Genomic DNA, 25,879 nt, shown 5'->3' with positions numbered 1-25,879 from the left:
CGGTATAATAAGCATGCACTGAAGAACACTACGCTAAAGCTGTGAGATTAGTGAAGCCAATTTTGACACGAAGCAGGCGTGAAGTCAGCGCTGTAATGAAAATCTGCAGAAGGGGCGAACAGAAATGGTTTTGGGGATACATGGAAAAGCAGATGGCTTCTGCATGAACCTTTTCAGCTGCAACAGGGTGCAGTTTGATACCACTGCATTGTACGCTGCAGCACTAATTAGAAGGCAAAGGAGGCAATTTAGCCTTTCCAAATTAGTTTTCTCACAACTGCAGGAGCTGCTTTCTCAATTCCAAGTGGCCACCGCTCATGGAAACCGCTGCATTCACAAAGGTGGAACTCCAGCACTCATCTCTCCAGGACATTTCAAGACTACACCCTAGAAAGAGGAAGCTCCCTGTCGCAGGGACAACATTTCAGCTTAGCGGCTAATGACATCACACTCAAACTTTGATTTTTCTGACCCAAGTGCTGTCAGACGATAAGGAATTCACAGAAGAGGTAAGAAAATGCACTGGAGATTTTTCAGAACTAGATGTTAACTGATGAACTGGCGGAGACACCTGAAGAGCTGCGCACGCAGTAAAGGTTGGACACGGAGACTACGTCCAGGAAAAGCACCCTCAAGAAATCAGCAGCCAGAGCATGCCTTACCTGTAGAGAATCCGCTAATATCCTTGGAAGAGACGTTGCTGAGAGCTACAGTGCAAGCTAACACGTTAGGAAATCCAAGTGAATGCTACTTTTACATTTTCATTTCTAGCTAAGAATAGGCAAAACCAGCTGTCCTTTCTCACCTCTCCATAATCTGTGTTTCTTACAGCTGAGTACTGCTGACTACTTTGAAGAAGTCTCTACCCCAGAGCACCAACATGTTCTTGAGCCACCACTGCCCTACAAGCCAGAAGGCAAGCTGGAGAAAGAAATGAAAGACTACATCATAACACGTTCAAGGAGACAGGACAATTAAAAGAGAAGTCTGCTTTTCCTTCTGCAGGAGCCTGACAGGTGTGTTTTGCGGGACGGTGCAACACAAATTCGAAGGTTGGACTGTTAATGCAGTGCATTGATTTTACCATCAACAGAAACAAGAATAATGTATGCATGGTGTATAAAAAGATAGACTATATACATGTGTATCTTTTAAATTATTTTATTTTGTGTAAGCTAAAAGGAAAATTTACACACTTAAATCTCAAAAGACTTTGGGCATGCACATTGACCTTTTTTAGAGGTTCTTCTACATAGCTCTCTTTTTTCCATAGGAATTTCCCCAGACATTTACAACCCATAGTTTTTACTGTATATACAGCCTAAAACCATAGCAATCTATGATTATGTCATTTTACACTGTGCAAAATCAAACAGGAATAGTGGTACAACAGAACGTAAAAATTTTTAAACAGGTAAAATTCATTGTAAGACATTCAGATAGTTTTGGTCCTTCTTTTCCAAATCAAAGTGATTTAAAGCAGACAACCTTCTAATGACTCCCCCCACCCCAAAAAAAAAAAAAAAAAAATCAAGTGTTTAGACAGCAATCCATAACTGGAACGAGAAGTTACTGACAGCATACCTTTCAAAAGGCTATCCAGTGACAGAGCCAAACAACTGAAGTTTAAGAACATAAAAACTGATCGGCCAACTCAGCCAATCAATCGATCAGTGGGAGGGGAGGAGGGAGAAGTAAAGGAAAAAACACATTTTCAGCTTGTTAAACCAGAAAAGAAATTGGGGTTTAAAGAAACAACAAAAACTGAAAACCCACAAAGGGACAACGTAATTTTTTTTTTCCCCAGCAACACACATCCTAATATACGCAGGCAAAAGATGCTCAATGCCATCTGAAAAATTAGGGGGGACGACTTCACAGACAGTGAAGGCTGACGTTTGCAGTATGTGTTTCTAGGATTTTTTTTTTGTTTGTTTTTTAAAAACTTTTTAAAGTTTTGTAAGAAGGACACCACCAGTGTATTTCACAAAGACGTAAATGTATACACCCCAGCACAACAAAAAGAATAGATCTTCAAAAAGGTTTACCCCCAATTATTTACAGTTTTCTCTAATATAAATTTAGGACTCCAGTATGTAAATAAATATACATTACTATGTATACCTTTCTAGTGCTGCTTACCAACAAATCATCTGAACTTGATTTTTTTTTTTTAAATTAAAGCAAGATTGCTTTTTACGACCCACAGAGGGGGAAAAAAAAAAAAATAGAAAACGTCCAATTCACATCACTTTAGTCTACCTTTTCTTGGCAGCTTGTTGAAGGTGTTAATGTGGCTGGGAACATCAACACCTTGGCATGCATGAAAGTTAAGTCAGGAAGGCTAGAAATCACCTTGGCAGCCTCTTCACTAAGATGTTCTTCCTTTTTAGGCTTCCTGTTGAGAAGAAAAGAACAAAGTGCATTAATCCAGTACCTGGATTAATCCAGTACCAGACCCTTGGATCACTGAAGGAATCACTGATCGGAGAAATGTTCTGGCAATTTGTCTCCCGTTGACAGGCACTTCTGTAAGCTACTTGAAGGTAGTCATGTTATAATACCTGCCTGCCTACCAACAAAACGTTAATATAGAAAGTCAGCAAAATGTTCCTGAATATTGTTGCAATAAGGAAAAAAAACATTCTATTCAGCTGCTATCTTATATATATTTTTTTGGAGGGGGTGGGGCAGGGCAGGTTGCAATGTGCCATTCTGGGACTACTCACCTGAAGAGACAATCATGCCTATATTCTAGGGATAAGACAACAGGAGCATTAGTTCTAAACTACCTAAATCCAGTATAAAATCTTTCAACATAAAATGGAAAAACCTTAAAAGGGACATTAAAAAGTTCTTAACTTACTACTTAATACTTTTTTTTTAAAAGCAAAAGAATGTACTTGTACTGTGTTTCCGACATGACTACTCAGAATATACATCATACTGCTCTACATCATGACCCACAATCCCTTTTTTCCCCCCCTAGGGCTCAGCAGCAGCAAGAGGTGGCTCACACCTCGTAGCTACTCGCTTTGAAGCGCTGTAGTTATGTGTAGCCATAATGCTACATACGACAGTTTGGGAATCATTGGTCTTTACTTTGCCTTTTGCATTATTCACAAGAATTACTGAGTGCAAATGAAGAGAGAGGTCTGAATCCCATGTTGCTTGGTTCTCAGTATTATGCAAAACTCTCACATTTCACAAGTAAAATGAAGCCTGGCTCAGACTGCTACAGAAGACCCCTGTCCCCTGCCCAATCATCTGCAGTTTACAGACGTCTGACTTCTCTAAGAACGCTGCCTATTACTCAAAGTACACAGTTTTCTATCAAACATTATCCCAGTTCCAAGAAGGCACCTGCTACACCCTGTAACGACATATTTTAGCTGAATAAGCTCCCCTGTCTTTGGGGCAAAAAGCTGAAAAGGCTTGAAGGAAATAAACTGCCTTTCCCTAGAACACTTCAGAAATTTCCTTTCTCTTGTCTTGGCTATAAACTTTAAAGCGAGCCCAGGAGCGGGCAACCACCACTCCGGTCACCAAGCAGCATGTACTTCTATTTTCTTTCGTCAGCACCCATCAGGATTGTTCCTTGAGCTGATCAGAGATCAGGGGAAAGCAAGGGGCTACGTGTTTGCTCCAGCAGCAGCATCAAAATTTCTAAGCTAGGAGAAGGGAAAAAAAAAAGAGCTGGAGTCAAGCTCATCCTTGACATCACTGATCATTGTGTTGACACAGAACTATCACTTTTGTTTGCTACTTGAAACCTCCACTTGATGAAAGATCTCTAGATGAGGCAGCCGAGATACTAAATCTGACTTTCCTTCACTCGGATAGCAATATTTTATTTTCTCTGCTGCAGTGGAATTTCATGAGCCACTGACTAGGCAGATTACCAAATTCTGGAGGATAAACAAAGCTCTGTGCTGGATTTAGTGAAGGCAAAAGCAGAGTGCCAATGTGTGCCTCCTCCTGTAACAACTTCGCAGTCAGTTCTGTTTCCACTCCAAGGGCTGTATCTGAGCTGTTGAAATGTGGTTCTCACCCGCTGCTGTGTTATCAGTATCTGGTGCCACCATTAGTAATCACTTACCACAAGCCTCTTAAAGGTACAAACTCCTGGTGATCAAGGACTTAGAGCTAACAAAGGAGTGCTCGACACAGAGGAAGCCAAAGGAAGAAGGCTGACTCAGAGATCTGCATTAAAAGCAGTTCCTGTAATTGTTAATCAGGCACCGAGATGGAGCTCACACGCTCCTTGCTATTTATATGCCTCCTTCTCCCCCGATCAACTGCAGCACGCTAAGAAATGGCACTGCTGGATCCCAGAGGCAGAGCTGCATTTTTATTTAGTGCTCATACAGAGGACCTTTATCACAGGGTGAGGTTATTGCGCCTGCTGTCGTAGCTGCTCTCTGCAACACCACCGCAGAACATGCACACCAGTGAGCACGGCCAGATGCGAATCTCTCCCGATTACGGAACGCTCCCCTCCTGGCTGGAGGCCCTTTGCAATCATTTATCTACTTAATGTGCTCTGTAGAAAGCATCTATAGAGAAAGACAAGCTAACACACTCACACAGCAAACGTTAACGATGACCAACTCACAGCTATAGATACAATCACTCGGTAGTGAGGCTCAAAACCTTTTTTTTTTTAAACCCCCTCAATGCAGAGGGATGAGACAGCCTAAAGTCTCCGTTCCTCGGTGGAGAGGGGCAGGTTCCTCCAGAAGACAATAAGACCAGACACCTTCAGTAGCAAATATCGGCAGGGCAAACCCTAAAGAACTACTCACTAGCTCTCTAAACTTAAAAGACAAAAGTAGCATCATCACTGCAGACTGTTTTTACCCTTAAAGCATACAAAACTACCTAACACCCATGGTGCCTTTTGAGAGACGCAAGAAAAGGAACCATGTCAGGCCCATGAATTTCAGTCACCACTTTTGCTGAAGATGTCCCCACTGTCAAAGAGATTCTTTTGCTAAACCTTGGTCTGTGTGGGGTCGTTGCAGAGCTTCTGCTCATGAAACCTGCATTTCTAGCGACAGTGAATTACAGAGCAGACACCCAAGCGGATTGTCAGTGGCAGGTGCACTTCTCTGTCTGCTCTGGAACCAGAGCTTTTGATGTCTAAACTATTAAAAGACCCAACCCTGGCTCAAAACAGGGTCCCTGCCTATTCAGGTATTAAATGTACCTTTTTACAGTTTTACACTTTCCCCCCCCATCCATCTCTTCTCTTGCACTAGGTTACAGTTCCTCCCAAGACAGAGGAGATGCCTTTAGACAAGCGAATAATTTCAAGTCCCTCTACCTGCTGGCACGAAGTTTCCTTTTCAAAGACACGTTAACACTAACCTGCAAGAAATTAGCCAGACTGACAAGCAGGAAAGTTGTTGGAAGAAAATCTAGCAAGAAATAGGGAATGCTTTGTCAGCGCGTCACTGACGCCTCCCTGCTCTCTGCATTCCAACCCCTTCCTGCAGTGTTGAGACTTTCAGGACTTCAGTCATCTCTCTTGTTTGCAGAGGGTTTTGTGGATAGCACCAGCAAGGCCAGGCTCTAATAGCAACAATGAGTTGATTAGAGAAATGGACTTTAAAAATCACTCTAATTAACAGTTAGTCTGCTCCATTCAACACTGCCCAAAAGGAGTATTTCCAGTTTAAATGAGGGTTTTGGCCATTTCTTGGGAAGTTTAGTGTTCTGCTTTCCTTCACAAAGACAGCAGATAAACTTTTGATCTCTGCCAGTTCTACGGAATTGGGCAAGGCTGTAGAATCTCTCTCAGTGGAATGTGCTGGATCCCTGACCTTCAACACTTGCTGCTGCCATCAAGGTTTCAGGCTCAAGCTGAGGGGAAGTTTCCCCTTCTCTCCCAACACCTTCCGAGAAAATGACTCTGCAGCTTCAAGAGATCAGTTTGCATGAAGAAGACAGAGCTATTTCAGGTAAAGATGACTCTTCACATGGCTTCCTACAGCTGAACAATGGCATTTTCACCCTAAGCTTTATCCTCAAAGATCCAGAGTTCAGACAAGTTACAGACATAGGGTAGCCTTAGCACAGCTGAAGCTGCCACCGGCCACATCTTCCCTAATCAGTTACCATGAATGGCTAATACCCTGTGTTTCCAGGTTGGTGCATTAATGTCCCCTCTGTTGAGCTGGCTGGACCCAGCCACTCCTATTTTGAAGTCTCTAGGTCATTAAGAATAAAATTTTCCAAAGAAAACCTATTTTATTAGAAGAAGCTAGCATACTGCAACATATTTGACATACCACTGAGATAAAACCTTTTTATATCTCTGAAGGTTTCTAGCTTGAAAAAAAACCAGAAACCAGGCTGCTTTTCTTTCAGAGAGCGTGAAATCAGAAAAGAGAAAAACACCCTTGCAATTTTTAAAATTCAGAGTTGACAAAATCATACAGAATATATTGAACACTGACACCAGCTGCTTTAAAATAGCTAATCCTTGTATGTGTCTGAACTTAACTGATACGCCCGAGGTCCTCAGCCTCTCTACAGCACAGCTCTAGAACCTCTTCCTATCAGTAAGCAATGCTCTCCAGAACAGGGGAAAAACGTTGACTCTGGATAAAGAGCTTTAACAGAGCAAGGAAGAGCTTTCAAGTGCACTGTGGAAGCAGTGGGAAAAATCCTAAACCCCTCATAGCAAAACACACCCCCAACAGAAAAATGAAGGTCAACATTCATTTAAGCAAAGCAGACTTCCCCATTACTTTGCAAAGAAAAAGTAAGCTAAGCCATCTTCAAGCAAGCAGGCAGGTATAAATCTGAGTGGAGACAAAATAATTAATAAAAATACACTTGGGGTTTGTACGTCCTGCTGTGCCTTTGTGGTTGTGCTTTTAAATTAGAATATATGACCAAAATATTTCAACTGTAACTACGTTTTCTAATTAGTGAAATTCAAACTTTCCCACCAGTGTATCTGCAGAAAGGGTACGTGCACTCCATGGATAGAAAAACCTGGCAAACCAAGAGCTGAGACACAAAAATCAGCATTGAAGTGTTGAGCTCCGTCTAGTGGTTCTCCTTTGAAATTTCACGGCATGTTCGTCTTTTATTCAGTGTTCACTTGGAACACCCACTACAGGAAAACTAGCAAGATAGTTTTCTCAACGAAAGAACATGCTTCAAAAGAGCTCTTGAAAGACAGTTTTAGTCATTTTAAGAAAGCCAGCTATGTCCCACCTTCACAAATCACTGCATTCACCACAACCCTGTTCAGCCTTGCTTCCTCTCTAGGGGCTATGCTGCATGGGAACACATCCATTTAGATCTATAGTGCTGAATAAACCCTAAATCTCACTTATGAGTGAGGCTATGTTACTACCTATCAGTTGTTGCATGATGAGGAATGCACTTCCCCAACAACAGAAATATTTTAGCCGGTAAGAATCACTCAGTGATTCTTTAATGGGCACATACATTAATTACATGTTAAGACAGTCCAAGATCCTACAGCTAAGATACACAATTTAAAAAATAAACCCAAAGAATACAAGCTTCTAAGCTAAAAGACTACTCTGTACCCATTCAAGAGGCCAGTTTTCAAGGAAGACATTTGACATCAAGTGTTTTACACAGACTCTACCTATTAAAAAAAAAAAAAAAGACAGAACCTCCTCACATGAGATCTGTGAAGCTGAAAGTTCATCCTAAACCAACTACATGCTCGTTCCTTAACTTTCAACAGCAAAATGCATCTGATGTTTGATCACTGAAGTTTTGACAGGTGCTAGAAATACATGGGGCAAATATTGTCATAATTATTAGTCAGTTTTATTGTTTTACTGGTTGGACATCCCGTATCTATAATTACACAGAGGACCGAGGGGAGTCTTCTGTCAAAGCCCTACATCACTGAACTGTGAGGTTCAGTTTACCCTTCCATTCTTCAGAAGGTCACTTTCCTCCAGTTCAGTCTTTGGCTCTAGCTTTCCAACTTGCATCCCAGTCATCTTTTTCTTTCAGCTCGTGAACTGTTTCCCATCTTACAGTTCTCTGATTATTTGAAATATGAACTACAGTACTATATTTCAGAAATTTAATTATTAAATTTAAGCCTTTTGATCATTCAAGAACTTCTGACCTGAAACAGCACACACATTCATTCCTCACAGGTGGTGCCACCCTTAGAAAAAGAAGAAAGAAAGCAGAACAGAGTACTTACCTTGTGGACGTACTTGCCTTCTCCACCGTGGACATGAGTCTCGCAAACGCATCAGTCACTCTGCTGCTTGCATTGGAAATTTCCAGTTTTGAGGTTGTCAATTCATACAACTCAGGATCCACACCTTACAGTATAAAATGATAATCAGTGATGGTTGGAGGCAAGCATAATCATAATTAGCCACAGACCAACTTGCTAGAGACTTTTCTGTAAACATCTGAATCATGTACAACTTCAAGATAGGTGAAAAGAACACGACAGAACTTGTCTGCGTTTCTAAAACGCCCTCCTCTCTCCCCACCCCTTGTCAGTAGCTTTTATAGTCCTACCACAAAACACACACACACTGGAGCAAGTCTGGCATACAAGGTCTCAGTCTAGGAGAAAACAAAAGCTTGATTCACCTTTTAAAGTGAAACACCTGTAAAAGCGTCAGCTGTGTTAAAATGGATTGTTTCAGTTACATGAGTTCAACGGTTTGCATGAAGAGATCACTGCATGTTACCAGGGACCGACTCTTTAACGTCAGACTGCACACCACACGGGCACGCATAGAGTGTATTTCGTATCTTGCTTTTCACAAAAGCTTGCGTTAAATTGGAAAAGCAGCTTTTATGACACATACAAGTGAAATAGCATTAAAGAAAGTTACATACTAATATGTATAATGCTACCAAAAACTTTCAGTCTATGCTCCCCGTTTCATCTTTCAGGTGTTTATAAAGCATCAAGTATTTGGATGTTTCAGCCTCCATTTCCTAGTTTCAGGTATCAAGTCAGACGCTGAATTTTGACATCATGTACGTTGCCAATGGATTCCAAGTTTTATCAGCGGAGGTCATTCTGAAAAGAATGCTAATAATGGAAACCTGCATCCAAAAAAAAACCCCACCAAAACCCATGTGTACTGATGAAATTCAACCTGTTGAATATCAAGTATCACATCTCAGTAGGAAGGGGCTGCAGAATTTCCACATGTATTAAGTATGTTTTCTTTAAAAATGTTTCTAGGAATTACAAGTATGAAAATACATCAAGAGGAAAGCCTGTGACACCACGCTTTGGTGCTCAGAAGCATTTTAAATTGATGAGACCTCCCTAGTTACAGTTTCAGCTATTTTACATTCCATGGGTTTAAGTGGGCACATGCGCCATCCACTATTACGAGTGTTTTTCAAAACCAGCGTAGAATTTTTGTACAGAAGCATCGTGTTGTGTAGACACCCGCATTCTGAACAAGTGTAACACTAGTGCCAGCGGGCTGGGACAACACAGAAGCAGTTCATACCACTGCGGAACAAAGACTGCAAATACCTGGGCACTACGGTCCCATGCAGCTGCCTAATATAAACCCAGCTTTTATAAACTGATATGCTGATGATTTTACATCATTTACTTGCCTGGATCTAGACATTTTTAGAAGCACTGCTGAAATACCATAAGATTACTACGTTAGAAACATACTTGTGGCTACTGTCCTGCCTTTTCCACCCAGTAACCGCAGGACTACGTGCACAAACAGATGAGGTTAATAATCCTCGTGCCTGCTTTGCGTGAACTCTTCCCCAAGCAGCGTCCTGGCCATTTGTTGTTTGTGCACAAGTTAAGTTTCTTTCATTGTTAGGAAACTTAAGCTGACCAAAAAGTAAAATTAAGAAAATCATCTGGCTAAGCTGTAAGAGCTGGAGGAGGGTGGGAGAAGAACATTTGCTCCATTTAATAGGAGTTAATGAGGAATTAATCAGTTCTCCTTTCAAGCTACATTTTTTGTCTGGATTTTCGAAGTTAATTTCATCCAGTTTCATGCAAAACATCAAATTATGTACTGTCCTGAGACCAGTATACCAAGACTTTAAGTACTGTCAGATGTTTACAGAACTCAGAAATAGGAAAAAGCCCAGCTGTTCCATAAAATATCCACTTCCAAACAGGGAAGAGGAAGGCTTGAAGAAATACATTTTGACTTGCAGAAGCCTGGAAATCCCATTAAGGTACAAATTGTAAAACTGCTTGAAACAAGGAGTCCTTTGACATGCAACTCTGCAACAAATGTTAAATGCAACCTTGTAAGTTACATCATTCAGATATTCACATTTACGGTCCTGAATTTGTTTTCACTGTAGTGTGATGTCACTGCTCGATTTACTGTTCTTTAGGTACCTGTTACTCTGTTACATTTATGTTGAACTATCAACATGAAAAATAAGACCACACACTGAAACTGTGAAACTAGAAATACTAGAAATGAGTAACACCCTGTTCATGACACAGAATGCATATTTTAATTAAGTGACTTTGGCTACTGATGAAATCAGAGTGAGAAGAATACAGTGTAGATCTATAGTAAGTAAAATTAAAGTTTTCAGAGAAAGAACAAACTTCCATTACTGACAAAATTTTCTTCTTTAAGCCAAAAGTTCTAACAATTTGTCTTTCAATTATTTTAGTTATTTGTAAGAGTTGCATATTCTCCATTTTATTCAAATGATTAGAGAATGATTTAAGGAAAGCACTGCAAAACCTTAATGAGATATTGAAGGAAAGTTAGCCAACCAAACCCCACACAAAGCTCCTAAACACACACACAAACACAAGAGCTGCAAGCCAAGAAACAAATGACTTTCCCAGAAACAAGTCAGAAGGAAAGAAAAGCCAAAACCAAAAAAAAGGGCACTATAGGGCATACCAGGGAAGGTGATAATACCTGTAACTTGATGAAACAACAACATAAGAAAAAAAAAAGGCAATAAAAAGCTAACAGAGTATCCCCTCCAGCAATCGCTTCAAGTGTGCACACCATCCAGACACAGAACATGCCCGACTCCACGAGCAGTACACGTACTGATGACTTACACTGACAGACTTGCACACACTTACGAAAGAATCTGAGAGGCTCAAGCATCCTGAATTTGCTGCCTATCACTTCCACAACCAACCTGCCACCTTTCACCTGATACAGACATTTCTCAGGCGTGAAATAAAAAGACATTTGGACTGCGGTGCCATAAAATTGCTATCAATGACTAGCTCTCATAACTGAAAATGCAGGTTTTCAAAAACAAAACATACAATAAAATTATAAGCATTAATTTGAAATGTGGGAAACACCCGAAGTTCTTAAGAATTGATTTTTTAAAATTAAAATCACTAAGAGGAAAAAACCCTTCCTGTGAAGAAAGTGATTATCATGGCTTCAGGTATTGTACTCAAGGAGTATTCGCCTTATCTACTTAACCTATGCACTGGCATAAACCCCAAAAAGGTTCCATCAAATTCCTGCAGACAGCTATTCCAAGCGTAGGTTTTCACTAGCTCACGCAAAACACTCAGACCATGTCACAGCCGTGCAATAAATGAATTCAATTTCACATATTATTCAATGGAGAGAGTGGTGTTTTCATCTCCTTTTAAGGGAGTAAGTTGCAGATAAAATGCTTTGGTTTTATAATTAACATTCATGAACTTCTGCTGTCCCAAACATGCAACTATCCTTGCTTTCTGTTATGAAAGTTGTTAAAACACTTTTTTCACTTTATCACTCATCTTAGTGGTTCACACAAAAAACCCCGACCTCCCAGTAGCAGCAGTCATCAGCAGGGTTGTGAAAGGTTAAGCCCCATAACTTTATATTCACACATAACTTCCAAATAACTTCATAATCCTGTCATTCAGAGACATTCATTCAGAAGACAGAGCAAGCCTCTTTTTTTTGTGAATCGCCCCATCTATAGCATTTTTCAATTTTTTAAAAAGTGCTTAGAAAAGGTAGCTTTCAAAATTTCTCTTTTGAAACAAGTGTTTTAACATCTTATTTGCAAGAGCATAAGAGCCATTCATTCCTTCAGCATGTGACACACAGAGCTGACAGTACCTTTGAAATACTTCGCACTCGATACAAAACATCAGAAAACAGAACACAGATTAAAGGAAAAAACGCAGTAGAAAGACATTTTAGAGAAACACAATGTAAAATTTCTCCTTGTTTATAGGAAAGTCAAGTGATGTGCTCATGCTTTTAGTAAGTCGTTATAATATTACGTTTGTGGTTTTAACACTCTGCTGACCTGGGATTGTGGTGGTGCTGCTAGAGCTACTGTCATCCACGGGCCCAAAGAAATCAAGGTTCAGAAGAGTGGAACCTCCACTAGCTTGAAATTCAGTGACCGTGTTGGTAGGCAGCCATATAGAAGGTAAGCCAAGGGAGGGGTTTATGTGTAAAAAGGGGTAAGACACACACTTGAACATGCAAGTTATAATTAGTACTCAGTACGCAATTTAAAAATTGACATGAAAACAATGCTTACAGTATTAGTGTGTACCTTCTAAAAGGTTAACAACTTAATTTCAGTGCACATTTCCTCATGTACAATGCAGCAAGGAAATCAACACTAGCAACTTTAAAATAGATATATTTATTTCGATCTAAAAATGAAAGAGAACCAGCACGACCCAGAGAAAGATGTGATCAGTTAAAGGGAAACAATATATAGGTCATCTGATAGTTAGGATACAGTGAGCATTTCTCCCCTCACTGAACCTGAAAGCCATTCTTTTATCAGGAAGACTTAGCAGATCCCCAAAATAGCAAAGAACCGAAAAAACCCTTTAAAGCTTTATTTAGCAGCTTTACGCTATTATTTATCGTTATTTTAAAGCGGTGAGAACACAGGGTAACAAATGCCACTCTTGCATCCAGTTCCTCACTGGTAAATTATACTGTTCCCCTTTAGTACTAAACCAGAAATCAAACCAAGATACATTTTAAAGAAGTTGCTTGTTAAAAAGAAAGCATGATGATTGACTGAAGTAATAAGACACCAGACAACAGCAAAAGGGTCCATCCAGGCTTTCCTTCAGCACCATGATACTGCTATCCAAAAACTCTTACGTCCCACATGAGGCAACACCAGTGCACTAAGAGATGCAGTCTGGTTTAGCCCGCTTTTGAACAACTTGTGTCACGAGTTAAGTGCTGTTAGCAGGCTCCTCAAAGGTATCAGTTTCTTTACAGGTTTCTAGTCTGTCAGTCAAAGAAGTTTCAAAACTTGTTTTATTTCCTTTGCATGCACTTACATTTCTGAGAGTGGAAGTGGTGGCACAACTCACTTTGCTATTAAAACAGACATAGGTGAAGGTTCTTTTATGTGATAACTATATACATTTACAGATACAAATAAATTTGTAGCTATCTCTTTAACGTATTAGCTATAATTAGCTCTTGAGTGTAAGCAAAATTAATTAACAGATGAAGTCGCATTTTTGAAATATAAAATTATCTGTAAATCTGAAAACTTTCAGCTCAAGAAGTGTACCTTTTGCAAACAGTTTGTGGTTAAAATATTGTGCTTTGAAGTAGCCACTATACACAAGTTTGTCATTCAAAGGATTTCTAAAGAGATAGTTCATTGGTGAAAAATACTTCAAACAAGTAAAGCTTGTCGATCTGACATGCTCACTTGTTCAGAGTCTCATTATAATCTGCAGTTATACATAATGAAGTGTTAATATTGCCAGTGTGTCATTAGCATATGGCAGGAATCTTAAATAATACTTCACTTAGTATTTTTCAGACTAGGTAATGCTTCGCATAGGAGCACAGTTAATCAGAAAGAAAGCCTGAATTTCCAAAGTTAGGAGTAAGAAATAAATATTTTATATATAATTTTATATATATATGTGTGTGTGAATATTAAAAAAAAATAATCAGCAGATAGATGTTTGTCTGAGCTTTGTAGCTTTCTTATCTCTAGCTCTGGTGCTAGAGGCTCTACGGAGAGACGTACCATCTAAAGGGTTAGTAAGGCCACTGCTACTCCAGTCAAACTGGACAGGTGGTAGAGATTCCTAGAGTTGAAAAGTCAGAAATCAGATTTTACAGTCAGTTCAGGTTACAACAATGCAAAGCAGTTCAAACAACAGATTCTTTAGCGTCTAAATACTAGAAAGATAAGTAAACGAGCAAGCCCCAGCTTTCGAGAGGCATGTATTTCCATATTATGCACTAAAGATTCAAAGTAGATTTGTTCTACCATAGGAAGTCTCATCACATTCTGAACAGTACAGATTAGGTAACTTTTAACTCAAATAGGATTTGAAAAATTAACTAAAACATATGAATTGGATAAAACCCCCCAAACTTTAAGGCATAGTTGAAAGTTAAACTACTATTACTTGCATGGAAGATGAGGCAATTTGCATAAAAAGTAACATATATATAATTATAGGGCAAATTTAGAATAGGGTTATTGGTGAAAGCTGTCTGTACATCCATTCTTTGTCCCAATTATATATAAAATCAGTTATTTACCATCAAATAGGCCATGATTCTTGTGGTTTGTTTTGACTTTAAGAGACACAGTCCCTACACACGAGGTACAAACTATGAACACACTCCCCACTCCACCCCCTTTAAAGAAAGCATAAATCCTGTGACTTATTATCCTTTAGCAATGAACTCGTTCCAATATATAAACAAACCATTGGTAATAACATTTGAACAAGAGGAACATGGAAACATGGAATCCTGGGAGCCCATCCTCGCCTTTTCATTTCCTCTGGGTGAGCCCTTCGCGCACACACAGGTAAATCAAGCAAGCAGCAGGGACCATGCTTTACAGGGAAAGTGTGTTCAGGCACAGTATCACTTGCAAGTGCTGTCCTCCTGTATTCTCAGGACACAAACTAATGGGAGCGTATCAGAAAATCTGAAATAAGTTGATCTTTCTACTTCTGTGTATTACATTTCTGCTCTCTCCCCAGTGAAGTCCATTTTCAGGAAGCAAAGGGAAAGCATGTGCTAACAGAATAATCACACTCCTGGAAGAAATGCACTGGAAATTCTCTGCAGCATTATTCAAAATGCATCACTGGTTGTCAAGCTTCCAGTGGCTGAGACATATCTCCTCTTTGCTTCTGTAGAAAGTCAGACTTCAATGTTATTTTTTAAAATTGCTTCTAAAACTTTCGACTATCTTACACTGAAAAAATATGCAGATTCACAAATCGAGACTGTAGCAACCTGAGCTTCCTTTAGACAGTCAAGCTAACTGTAAAAGGCTTTTGCTAGGTGATAGATGTTTACCTAAAGAAAAAGGGAAGGGAGCTAGAGATTTCTGTGTTTATTTATTTGTAGTAAATGCTTTGCATAGAAAAATCTTACCTACCTAATGACGTGGAAATATTTCCAGTACTGAGCACAACTACAACAGTATTCACTCCATGGAGCTTGCAGAGCTGATGCTACACTTTTTACGTGGCTTTGGTAAGGAAATTAGCATTTAAGTGATTTGCATGGAAACCCAATGTTAGCAGTGGAAGCTACACCTGATCAAGTAATGATTGCTGTCATCAGTACCTTGTTTCAAGTATGTCATACCTAAAATATATTAAAAGGGGTTTGCACAAAAAACCCTTGAGGCAAGTATGACAATTTAGTAGCTCTCTGCCCTGAGGAAAATGAACTTAAATTGAAACAAAGTAGGCTCCTACCTATTCTCACTTCCTGAGGAAAAGACCCACTACATTTTTGTGTCAAAAGACTGACTCAGGAGTGATGAGTGTGACAGAATTGCATGGAAAAGGCAGCACCAATGGCTGGCTAAGCTTTTCCCTTTAATGACTTGATTCTCAGATTTTCCAAGGAAAGTACAAAGGATGTGATGAATTATTCATAAAATGGGAGGGGAGATGTGACTCCAAATCAGTAAGAATATACTAAATACAACAGTCTGCTCTGTGGGATGAGGCTATTCTGCTGACTTCAACCACTTGCAAAAAAGAGGGGGGTGGCAAGTAAAGCAGACCCCATCTATACAGGCTGCTGGCAAGCCCCGCCCTACATAAGAGCAAACAAAGTGAAAGGCAAACGACAATTAAAAAGAAAAGTTTTCTGTTACTAGTGACCTTGGCCCTAAGAAAACTAACCATACTGGAACACTGGAAGACAGCACTGAAATCTCAGACAATGGGAACATGCCCTGCAAATGAAAATACAATGTTTTGCTTTGCAGAGACTGCAAGGTTGCCACGCTACTCTACTTGCAACCCGTATTTTAATACCATGCTTTGAGAAAGAGCACCCAATCTAGACGGGAATTGAGAATCAGGGCAAACTGCTCTCACTCCTCCCTCCATCTCAGATTACAGGACACTGTACAGAAATGAAAAAGTATACTCAGCTGTCAGAGCACTGGTCTGAATGCTAAAGAAGCGAGAAAGCGGGAACGAAAATGACTGCTGGTTTTACTGCACCTATTTCACTTTTATCACAGATGTTTTCACACAGTCACTTTAGAATGGTATTACACAGGAGCTTTTATAATCCAAAGGAGTAAAATGTAAATGTTTGTCTCTGTGCTAATAATTACCCAAAGAAAATTCAACAAAGGAAAAAAAAAAAAGGAACTATTTTGCCATCTTAAAGCTTGGGAAAAAAACAGAAGGGCTTGTAATGCAAATATAATATCAATATTTAGATAGATCCCACAAATGTGCATCATAAACACTTCAGAAAAAAGGTTTACAGGGAAGTAATTCGTACACTTAATTCTGTGTGTGTATTCACGCACAAAATTGCAACAGTTTGGAAAACAGTTTTTCTCAGACACCACTTTTACACAACTGCCACATCTGACAGAACAGCAAGTTCTGCTGTACCTCTTAACGTGCAAAACTTTCTTCTGTCAGCAAAGCTACATATATTCTTGGATCTTTCTTGTATGTATAACTGGAGAGCAGTTCCATGACGGAGCCTTTGGCTGGTGGCCAACAATATGATAGTTTGCATCTGTCATTGTTACAAGTCCTGATGGTCCCTTATGTAATTAAAAGTGTTTTTAAAAACTGTCACCCCATGGGATTTAATTAAGGTTCAGTCCCTACTAGCCAGCGACACACATTTCTATTATAACCTGATTTCTAACTCAGTGGCTTACATGCATACAGAAGTGCTGTAACAGGCAGCTACAGAAAAGAATTGCTGGCCATTTTCTTCTAGAAAGGTCTGGGTCACTGTAGATCTCTATTCCAAAAAAAACTTACTAAGCAGAACTAGGCAGGTAAGAAATTCCAAAGCTATCCTATAAGGTGGGACAAAGCTACCACTAGGGTCCACCAAAGAAATATCAAAGAATGATAGTCGCAAAAAGAGAGGAGAGGATGCTTTGAAGCATCCCCAGAAGAGCAGAAATATCCAGAGAACCTTTTGCAAAAAAACCCCACAAAAAAAAAGCCTAATAGAAGAAGGTAAATTAAGTTTAAAACTACAGTAGCCAGAGAACAGTATCCAATCAAGAGAAAGCAGCCAACGTTAACTCCAGACAACAACCTTTTCAACGAGCACTGGAATATATTTCAACGCACTGCCTTACAATTTGCCGTGGGTGTAGAAGCCCACTGTAGCAGATGTTGTAAAACGGAAGAGAAGGGTACCTATCTCAGGTTTCACCATCAAAGGTTGCCTGTTTGAGCAGCCACTCCTCCTTACACTTGATGTGCCTTGATAGAGCCTCTTACTTCTCAGCTGTGAAAAGCGAGACACCATTGCAAAGGCAACAGTAATCAGGGGACTATTGCATGTTCTGTTCACTGCCTTAGAGCTACGAGCGCTTGTAGATGAACAGAGAAGTAACCCCCCAATTGTCATGACAAACAACAGATCAAAGAAGCATTTAGATGCTACCTTCAAATATAAAACAGAACAAGTCTACAAAAGTAATCTTTATAGAATAAAACCAATGTGACAGATGAGTCAGAATCTTAACTTGCTTGAGAGGAGAAACCCTCCTTTCAAAAACCTTGTCCTTACAGCCTAAATAGCTACAATGGAAATATATCCACGGCCTAGACAGCCCAGAGAGATCCCCTGCAGTGAAGGAGGCCAAAACATACAGAGTTCATATAATAACTAGAAAAAATATTGCAGCTCATTTGCTGCTTTTTTCCTCATTCACTTGATTTCTAACGCTCTCTGTTTTACATCTCTGCATGCTTTCCTCCATTCGCCTACAACCAAAATACTAAGGAGGCATTTCTGTGTTTTTACAAATGTTCTTTCCACTCCTACTTCTGCATCAGCACAGTCTTTCTAGCAGGAAGTCATACACGCACATGCACAGACACTGATCTGTATACAAGTCCCCGAAATGCCAGGCTTTTAACAAAGGAGAACTATTCTCCGTTCCTTACGCAAAGCATAGTAACCTACTAACCCGAGCCTCTCTTCAACAAGAAAGCCAACATGCTGAAACTTCTGAATATAAGAATGACCAGTCATCACTGCCATCTGAAAAGAGAGGAATTCAGAAGTTTTACCTGGTTAATGTGTAATTACTTAGTGGCACTTAAAGACACCAAAGTTGCTGTACCTAAGTTACCTGTGTTTGGAATAAGCAGTTCCAAAACTGCCTATGATATTTCCATTGCATGTTTACCAATGTTTAGAGCACAGTTCCTAATGAAATTTTTACCAAAGTTTGGGTACCACTACAATCTGGAATATTCCTAAAAGGCAGGCTGCACAATGTGAAGTTGGATTTTCTGAAAAATGAAACAGAAGCCACCAAACATTAACAGAAGATGAGGCCAAGAAAGAAACAAGGTCCTTGGGGTAGAGAATCGATCGTTCATGCGCTGAAACTTCCTCAACATCACTTAACTGTGACCTCTTAGCGTTTTTAATGGTTAGAGCCCTAACTCATCTCTTTCCCAAAAGCTTATTTTAGTATTTGTCTTTTTGGAAAAACAAAATAACCTAAGGCCAGCAGTGCAGACAGATAGCAAAAAAGCTTCTCATGTATTTACAGACCACAACTATTGAACTGAGATGGCCCTGTCAGAACAAGCTATGGGACAGGATTATCAAAGTGTGACAAGTAATGGGAAATTCTGCTGTAGGAGTACCCAAAAGTACAAATTCATAATTAGAGAATAAAAAGAGACTTCGATAAGTAGAGGCTCTTATTTTCAGCACTATGATGGCCAAGCAACTGAGAATGGCACGTGAGAGATGATGCTACTTCAGGCTCTTGCAGCTGTCTACACTGTTTAGTGTTTAATCTACCTTTTCCCTTCTGTAAAAAAGGGAACTTTGAATGCTGCAGAAAATCAGTGAAGTTCTCCTACTTAGTTCATATACAGAAATCACACAAGTGATTTCTACAGCTCAGACTGGTTGCAATACTCATTATTATGTTTTCTAATATGCAGTTCAGCTGCTCAGTTCCACCACAGCATTTGTGAGAAGGTTGCACAGGAAGCATCACCAAACTTGTATTATTATCTAAAACCACCGCAGTTCTGAGCCCACTGACACACTGCTATTTCAGAACAAAAAAAGTAGTTCTCCTTTGGTACAAGCCTGTCACAGCTGGAGCTCTGCACTACGGCAGAGCAAAGAGTGCAAGGATATCACCATCCTCGGAAGTAGCTAGCATTAAGGTTAGGTGTAGCACAAGGATAATTAATTTTGGAATTCTTTCCACCGGAAGGCACAGCATAGCAGGTAACTAAAGATGCTGGGCAGATTAAACAAGACCTGCACTAAGGAGGGACACAGCTGACTCTCTGAACGTGTCAAATACCACTGAAATGTCTCTGCGTATCCCATTAGCTAGTTGCCAGCCACACACACTGCATTACAACATGCATGGCATTAAAGCGGTTTTCTAGTATCATAATATCAAAACAGCAACAAAACAGAATTCATGGAATTTAAAAGCTCACTCCTAAACCCTTCTGAACTCATTTTGCAGCAGACTCTTATAATAAGCTTCAGAAAGAGCAAAGACGAAAAACGTTAGCGAGAGGAGGGACAACTGTCAAGTTCCATCTAAAATCCATGGAAGTAACTGTCTGCTACCTTTTAAAGCAAATTGCTGTGTAATATCAGATGTCATCAGGACTCTCAAACGCTGGCCACCAACTGTGACAGTATTATCATAGGGAACTCCCTTCCAGTCACACATGAAAAGCAGACCCAAGAGCAGGACTTCTACCTGACACAAGAAACACCTGCCCTTTACCTACAGGTCTCTTTGAGCGCATCTAGATATTTTAAACATGAAGGAAGAGGCAAGGCATCCCATTGTTTCCCTCATTCCTCCTTTTCCTCTCCTCCCCCTTCTTTCTCTATGTTTTTACCTGGAACTGATCAGATGTACATGTGTTCATCTCTGGTGATACAGGTGGTGTCTGTCCTATCGAAGCTATTTTTTCTGCTGCTGATATTGGTTTCAAAGGTTCCTTGGTAGGCTCTAACATACCCTAAATAAAGAAAGAAATTAGCAGTCACACACACACAGTTACATATGTTCCAAGAACTGCAGATGCAAAAAAAACTTAGAAGATACCCCACTAGATAGTACTACCCTCAACAAGGGGCTTGGGGGTAACCCTACATCTCAGACACTTTCAGTGAGGGGGGGCAGAAGGAGATGGGGCAGGGGAGAGAAACATCTTGGTTCCTTGGGCCTAAGAAACATCTTAGAGCCAATAACAGAAACCCAAGTGCTTAGCTGGAGTTTGTTTTCAACTTCCAATCATGTAACTTAAGCTGGAGAAAACAGTTCTTTAATAAGGTGACATCTCCTCCTCCCAGCTGTTTGTGGACTATTCAGGAAATACCAAATGGTCCATCAGAAAGGTACAAGTGCATTCCCTCCTTTTCAACAATTAAGTAATGCAGAACAAAATTTATCAGTTTGCAGAATAATACCAAGAACAGTAATCAGTAACATGGAAATAAACGTATTAAAAAGCATGTATTATTAAATCCACAGTTTTAGTTTTAAGCAAACTGTTCAAAGCTAAACAGTCCTATGAAAACTAACCGAAATCCCTGGCGTTTCTGAATAAAGCCGAGGGTGACAGAGATATACAGAAAGACCAAAGTTTGCACTGAGACATGCAAACCACCTCCGAACAATGAGGTATGAGAACAGAAACCCCTGAATAAAAACCACTGGATTTGCAACTAGCATATTTTAAAATAATTTTAGGAAGTCAGCCCACCAACATCAGCTGTCCCACAAGTGTTTCCACAGCATGCTGGGTGAGTTTAGAATTCAAACACAAGCTTAATCAAGTCTCTTAGACAGCAACAAAGCACTTTACTCCTACCATCATCTCTATCCAGCTTATTGTGAGCACAAGCATATAAAAAATATCTAGGGAGACAATCAGCAACAACAATCTATTGCAAAAAATATATGCATGTGTTGTGTACCTGGTCTGGCTTACAAATGTGTTATAGGAAGAAAACAGCAATTGCTATGAGATTGTTTATCTGTTTCAGAATACCATGCTTACACCCAGAGGTGCATGAGATGACTGGGATGCACCAGGCAACAGCTCCAGAAACTGACTGTAGAAGTCACTCTACAAAATTAACCTACTGATTACACTGGCTGGATATATACCGAAGAAAATCAATTTAATTTATTCCATTTGTGAATGACTACACAGAAGTGTATGTGTGTTTGTATGCATATATACACACACACAGAGGTTTCCAGAATAAACAACATATTTATTCTGCTGATACTAGCAAAATTGGCAAATTTTATCTTCTGAATGTTTTTACTACTAGACATTGTGCAGAGGCTGAAATACTGAAAAGGAATTACAGAGTATCATCTTAAGTGAAAACAATTTATCTTAATGCACTAGGTTAACTTGAGTTTCCTTCAATCTACAGAAATCTAAATTATGCTTCCTATTTTTATTTAGCACTTGTGGCAACACAACAATACTGGCTTCATAATGCTTTCTGTATGCCTAAATAGCCATTTATATATATATATAAACATAGAATCACAGAACGGTTTGGGTTGGAAGGGACCCTAAAGACCATCTAGTTCCACCCCCCCTGCCATGGGCAGGGACCCCCTCCGCTAGACCAGGTTGCTCAAAGCCTCATCCAGCCTGGCCTTGAACAATTCCAGGGATGGGGCCTCCACAGCTTCTCTGGGCAACCTGTCCCAGTGCTCACCACCCTCTCTGGGAAGAACTTCTTCCTGATATTTAAACCTCCCCTCTTTCAATTTAAACCCATTCCCCCTTGTCCTGTCACTATAGGCCCTTGTAAAAAGTTCCCCGCCCCAGCTTCCTTGTAGGCCCCCTTTATTAATATTTGAATAACACTGTAAAACATCTCTCTTGACCTGGGAATATTGAGACGCAACCAAGTAGTTAATCAGCAGTCTGTCAGAGAAACAGTTGCACAAAGAGGAATGTTTGAGAGCGCTGAGAAAACTTCCTACAGACGTTTCATGGAATACTGTAACCACCTGGCAGTTCTTAACCTTCCTTTAAAGCATCTGGTCTAAGGGCCAGAAGTTCCAACAAGTGCAGACACTAACTGATGTTGTGAATGATTTTGATGTTCCTTTGTCATGCCTGACAACTATTTAACGATCTAGTTTCTTGTGTCAAGTTTTAGTTGACATTTTTACACCTATACCTTATATTTTAATAGTTAAAATTCACAGAACAACTTATTGCCTTATATGCATTAATACATTAATTCAATTTTTTCTTTTTTAAGAATGCCTCAAACTGGACTTAGATTAGATAAAATAGCTTGCTTTATGAAATGAGAAAATACATTTTTCATTTAAAAGAAATTACCTGCTTGCACACATAATTAGAACAGTGTATTTCATTATTATTTTCTAGTGTTTCTACTGATGCCTAAGCCGTAACTGTACTTACAAAACATCTTTCAGCATACTTGGTGCTTAATGTCATTTAATATATTTCATTATACAATGTCATTGGACTACAACAAAAAAAAAACTAACACTCAAAAACTTACCAGTCCTGCTGCATACATAGGTACTATAACAGGCTGTTTCTTGTTGCCTGTAAAGAGCTGATAAAACAACAAAAAAAATTTACTTAAGAGCTTCTGTGTCAGTGACGATAATATTTTTTTTCAATGTTATGTATCTTGTATAAGTTAATATGAGAGAGTAAATACTACGTAAATATAACAAAACGGTTAAAACTAATGCAACTTTCAATACGAACAGGGCTTATAAAAAGTTAAGCTGTCAAACGGTCTGTCACGAAAAGCCACGTTCAGTGCAGCTATGCGATTAAGAGACAAGCATTCATACGAAAAGACTTCCACCTGACTCCACATTTAAAGCAGCTCCATTATTCAGAAAGCAAGTTTTGTTGACAGACTCACAATATTTCTTGTGTCAATTCCCAAGGAGCACAAAAGCTTTTTGTTGCTGTGGGAGCCACCCCACTGGTATCTCAGTCCATATGCATCGTGGATATCCTGCAGCTCTGTCCACACGTCCGTCAGTTCCCTAAACAACCCATCATTAATAAAGTTATCAACACGAGTAACAGTTTAGCAGCCTTGAATATTTATGCTAGTTTTTAATGCAAGTGACTTCTTATATGTTCCAGTTAAACTACGTCCACAGCAGACAAGACAAGGCCTACTTAGACTTCATCACCACATGAATAAATAGAAGAATTTATACCAAGTGTAACTAATAAGACATTCTGATTAACTCAGAGACATCGCTTAAAAAAAGATGATATGCTGCTAAATTGACACACTAAATGAAATACTCCTGGTATATGTAGTCACTGAAAACAAGCATTCTGGTTTGAATTACTGCTATATGTTTTAAGTTCCCAAAGAAGACACGGTTCTAACTCATTTTAAATTTCTTGCATTGTGGCTTCTTACCCAGGATTTGCTGATGCCTCCTCAGTTGTCATCTGCTTTTCACCTGCTTCCAACACATGAGTCAAGGAACTTATTTCTTCTTCAATTTCAAGAACAGGCATGGAAGGAAAACAGACTTCAAATATTCGTTCCAGACGACTTAGCAATGTTGTCTATATCAAAGGGAAAATATTTATGTCAAGTTTTGTTAACTGCTTTAAAGGAGTCCAAAATTATAAAAATAAGTTAAGATGGAAAACAATACATAGCTGATACAAAGTTTCACTTACCACAAAACATGTAAGTGTCAGAGGATCACAAGACTATAAGCACCAACTACAGGCTCCTAGCTACTGAAAAACATTAAGGATCCTGCCCTCTGCAAGCGAGTTCTTACAGAAGCGTCCAGAACAGTTTTACCAGAGTCACCCTTTGTTATAAACTAGCAGAAAAACACATGCAACAAGTATTATGCTATCTTTACTTAAGATGTGCTTGTTAAAGTTTGCAAATCTAGACATCCTAAGGGTTTTACGGAACATGTTTTTTCAGCAAGCTCAGTATTGAACAATTACGTTTCACTTAACGATGACGCACTTCAACCCAAACTTGATGCAGAAGACAGTGTCACTTCTTCTAAGACGTGTGCAGTTAAAAGGTCTCACGAAACTTAGCCTGATGTGCAACATGATCGTGGTGTGATAACAACTTTGAAAATAGTAAGGAAAATCTATTTATAGTCTAGAGACTGCACACTTCCTAAAAATGTTAGTATCAATGACTCAGATGTACAAAAACAATAATCCCCAGCTTCATTTGCTATGGTTCCTGTGACAGTCAGGTATAATACAAAGGAGCCACGAATAGGGCATTTATACATGCTATTTGTCAAAAAGCATTTGTAGGATTTGTTTTATACTTGTCCAGACCAAAAAAAAAAAAAAACCCACCACCAAAAACCAAACACTCACACCAAAGAAGAAAGAATTATTCTATGGGTGAATTTCTTGCCCCAGAATCTGTCTGTCTGTTTTCACACATTAAATATTGATTATTGAAACAGAATTACTTTCCTCCAAGCAATTTCCCTTTCCTCCCATCCTCGATTCAGACAGTTGATGCTGAATGCTGTGATCCTTCAGGCGTTAGAAGACGACCTTGGAAGTGTTTCTATCCCAGCCAAATACAAACCAAGAACCCCACTAACTTTTATTTTAGCTGCATAAGAAGCCATCCAGACAGCAGCATGGCTTGCATACCACAACTCTGTCAGTGGTGTTGCTTTTGTCTGACCTTCTCTCTGCTGCCTTACGTGATAAACTCACACCAACAGTATGTAAATACAGACACTCAGAAGTTTCACAGGAGGGCTCCAGATCTATGTTCCACGGTGTTGAGAAACTAGGCAGGATTTCCTGCTTGTCAAAGCAGTTGCAACCATGCTGTGATGTCACCATCACTTCAGCATTACTCAGGAGAAAGAAAACCTCTTCGGAAGGCAGACAGGGTTCTGAAGTTTCACAAGGCAGCAAATGTCTCCTGCTCTTCTGTCCACCACTGCCACGATCACGGCTGTTGAGCAGGCTAAGGTTTCCACCGTAACAACAGGACATACTGGTACTAGTGATTTCCAGGCATTTTAATTTCACAGCATGCACTGGGCCATGCCAGATAGATTTAATAATAAAACCAAAACACCCTCAAACAACCCCCCTCCCCTGCCTTTTTTTTTTTTTGACAAGCATATTAGCATAGTATGCTTTCTTCTTTTTAAGCTCTCCCCTTACATTTTTATCTCTTCTCTTTGTTGTATTTCCATACAGACACAGAATTTCAACATTGTTATAGCCCTGGGAACTGTCTCAAATATCAGATGTACCACTGACATAGAATATATTCCACCGCCCCAAGTTCAACCCACTAAAAACAGCTAACTTGCAGGCTCTTCACATTTATTAAGAAGTACCAATTGCAAGGCA

At 39.5% G+C, this 25,879-nt stretch overlaps 1 protein-coding gene across 1 annotated transcript in view; it reads right to left on the bottom strand.

Annotated features, from left to right (window-relative positions):
- Window positions 1-1,145: 1,145 nt before the first annotated feature.
- The window catches only part of AFTPH (aftiphilin), a 35,929-nt gene continuing 11,195 nt past the window's right edge, over window positions 1,146-25,879 (bottom strand). Inside the window, exons 2-9 of the mRNA XM_010158869.1 lie at window positions 23,922-24,073; window positions 23,403-23,529; window positions 23,025-23,081; window positions 20,351-20,473; window positions 13,996-14,056; window positions 12,277-12,360; window positions 8,213-8,336; window positions 1,146-2,398 (exon numbers count right to left, since the gene is read on the bottom strand). Coding sequence (XP_010157171.1) covers window positions 2,254-2,398; window positions 8,213-8,336; window positions 12,277-12,360; window positions 13,996-14,056; window positions 20,351-20,473; window positions 23,025-23,081; window positions 23,403-23,529; window positions 23,922-24,073 — 873 coding nt within the window. The 3' untranslated portion in view covers window positions 1,146-2,253. The remainder of the gene's footprint in view (window positions 2,399-8,212; window positions 8,337-12,276; window positions 12,361-13,995; window positions 14,057-20,350; window positions 20,474-23,024; window positions 23,082-23,402; window positions 23,530-23,921; window positions 24,074-25,879) is intronic.

The sequence above is a fragment of the Eurypyga helias genome, unplaced genomic scaffold (assembly GCF_000690775.1).
Source record: "Eurypyga helias isolate BGI_N326 unplaced genomic scaffold, ASM69077v1 scaffold22160, whole genome shotgun sequence".
In the NCBI taxonomy this organism is placed as follows: domain Eukaryota; kingdom Metazoa; phylum Chordata; class Aves; order Eurypygiformes; family Eurypygidae; genus Eurypyga; species Eurypyga helias.
The sequence above is the reverse complement of the archived record's forward strand: the minus strand, read 5'-3'. Positions and strand labels throughout refer to the sequence as shown.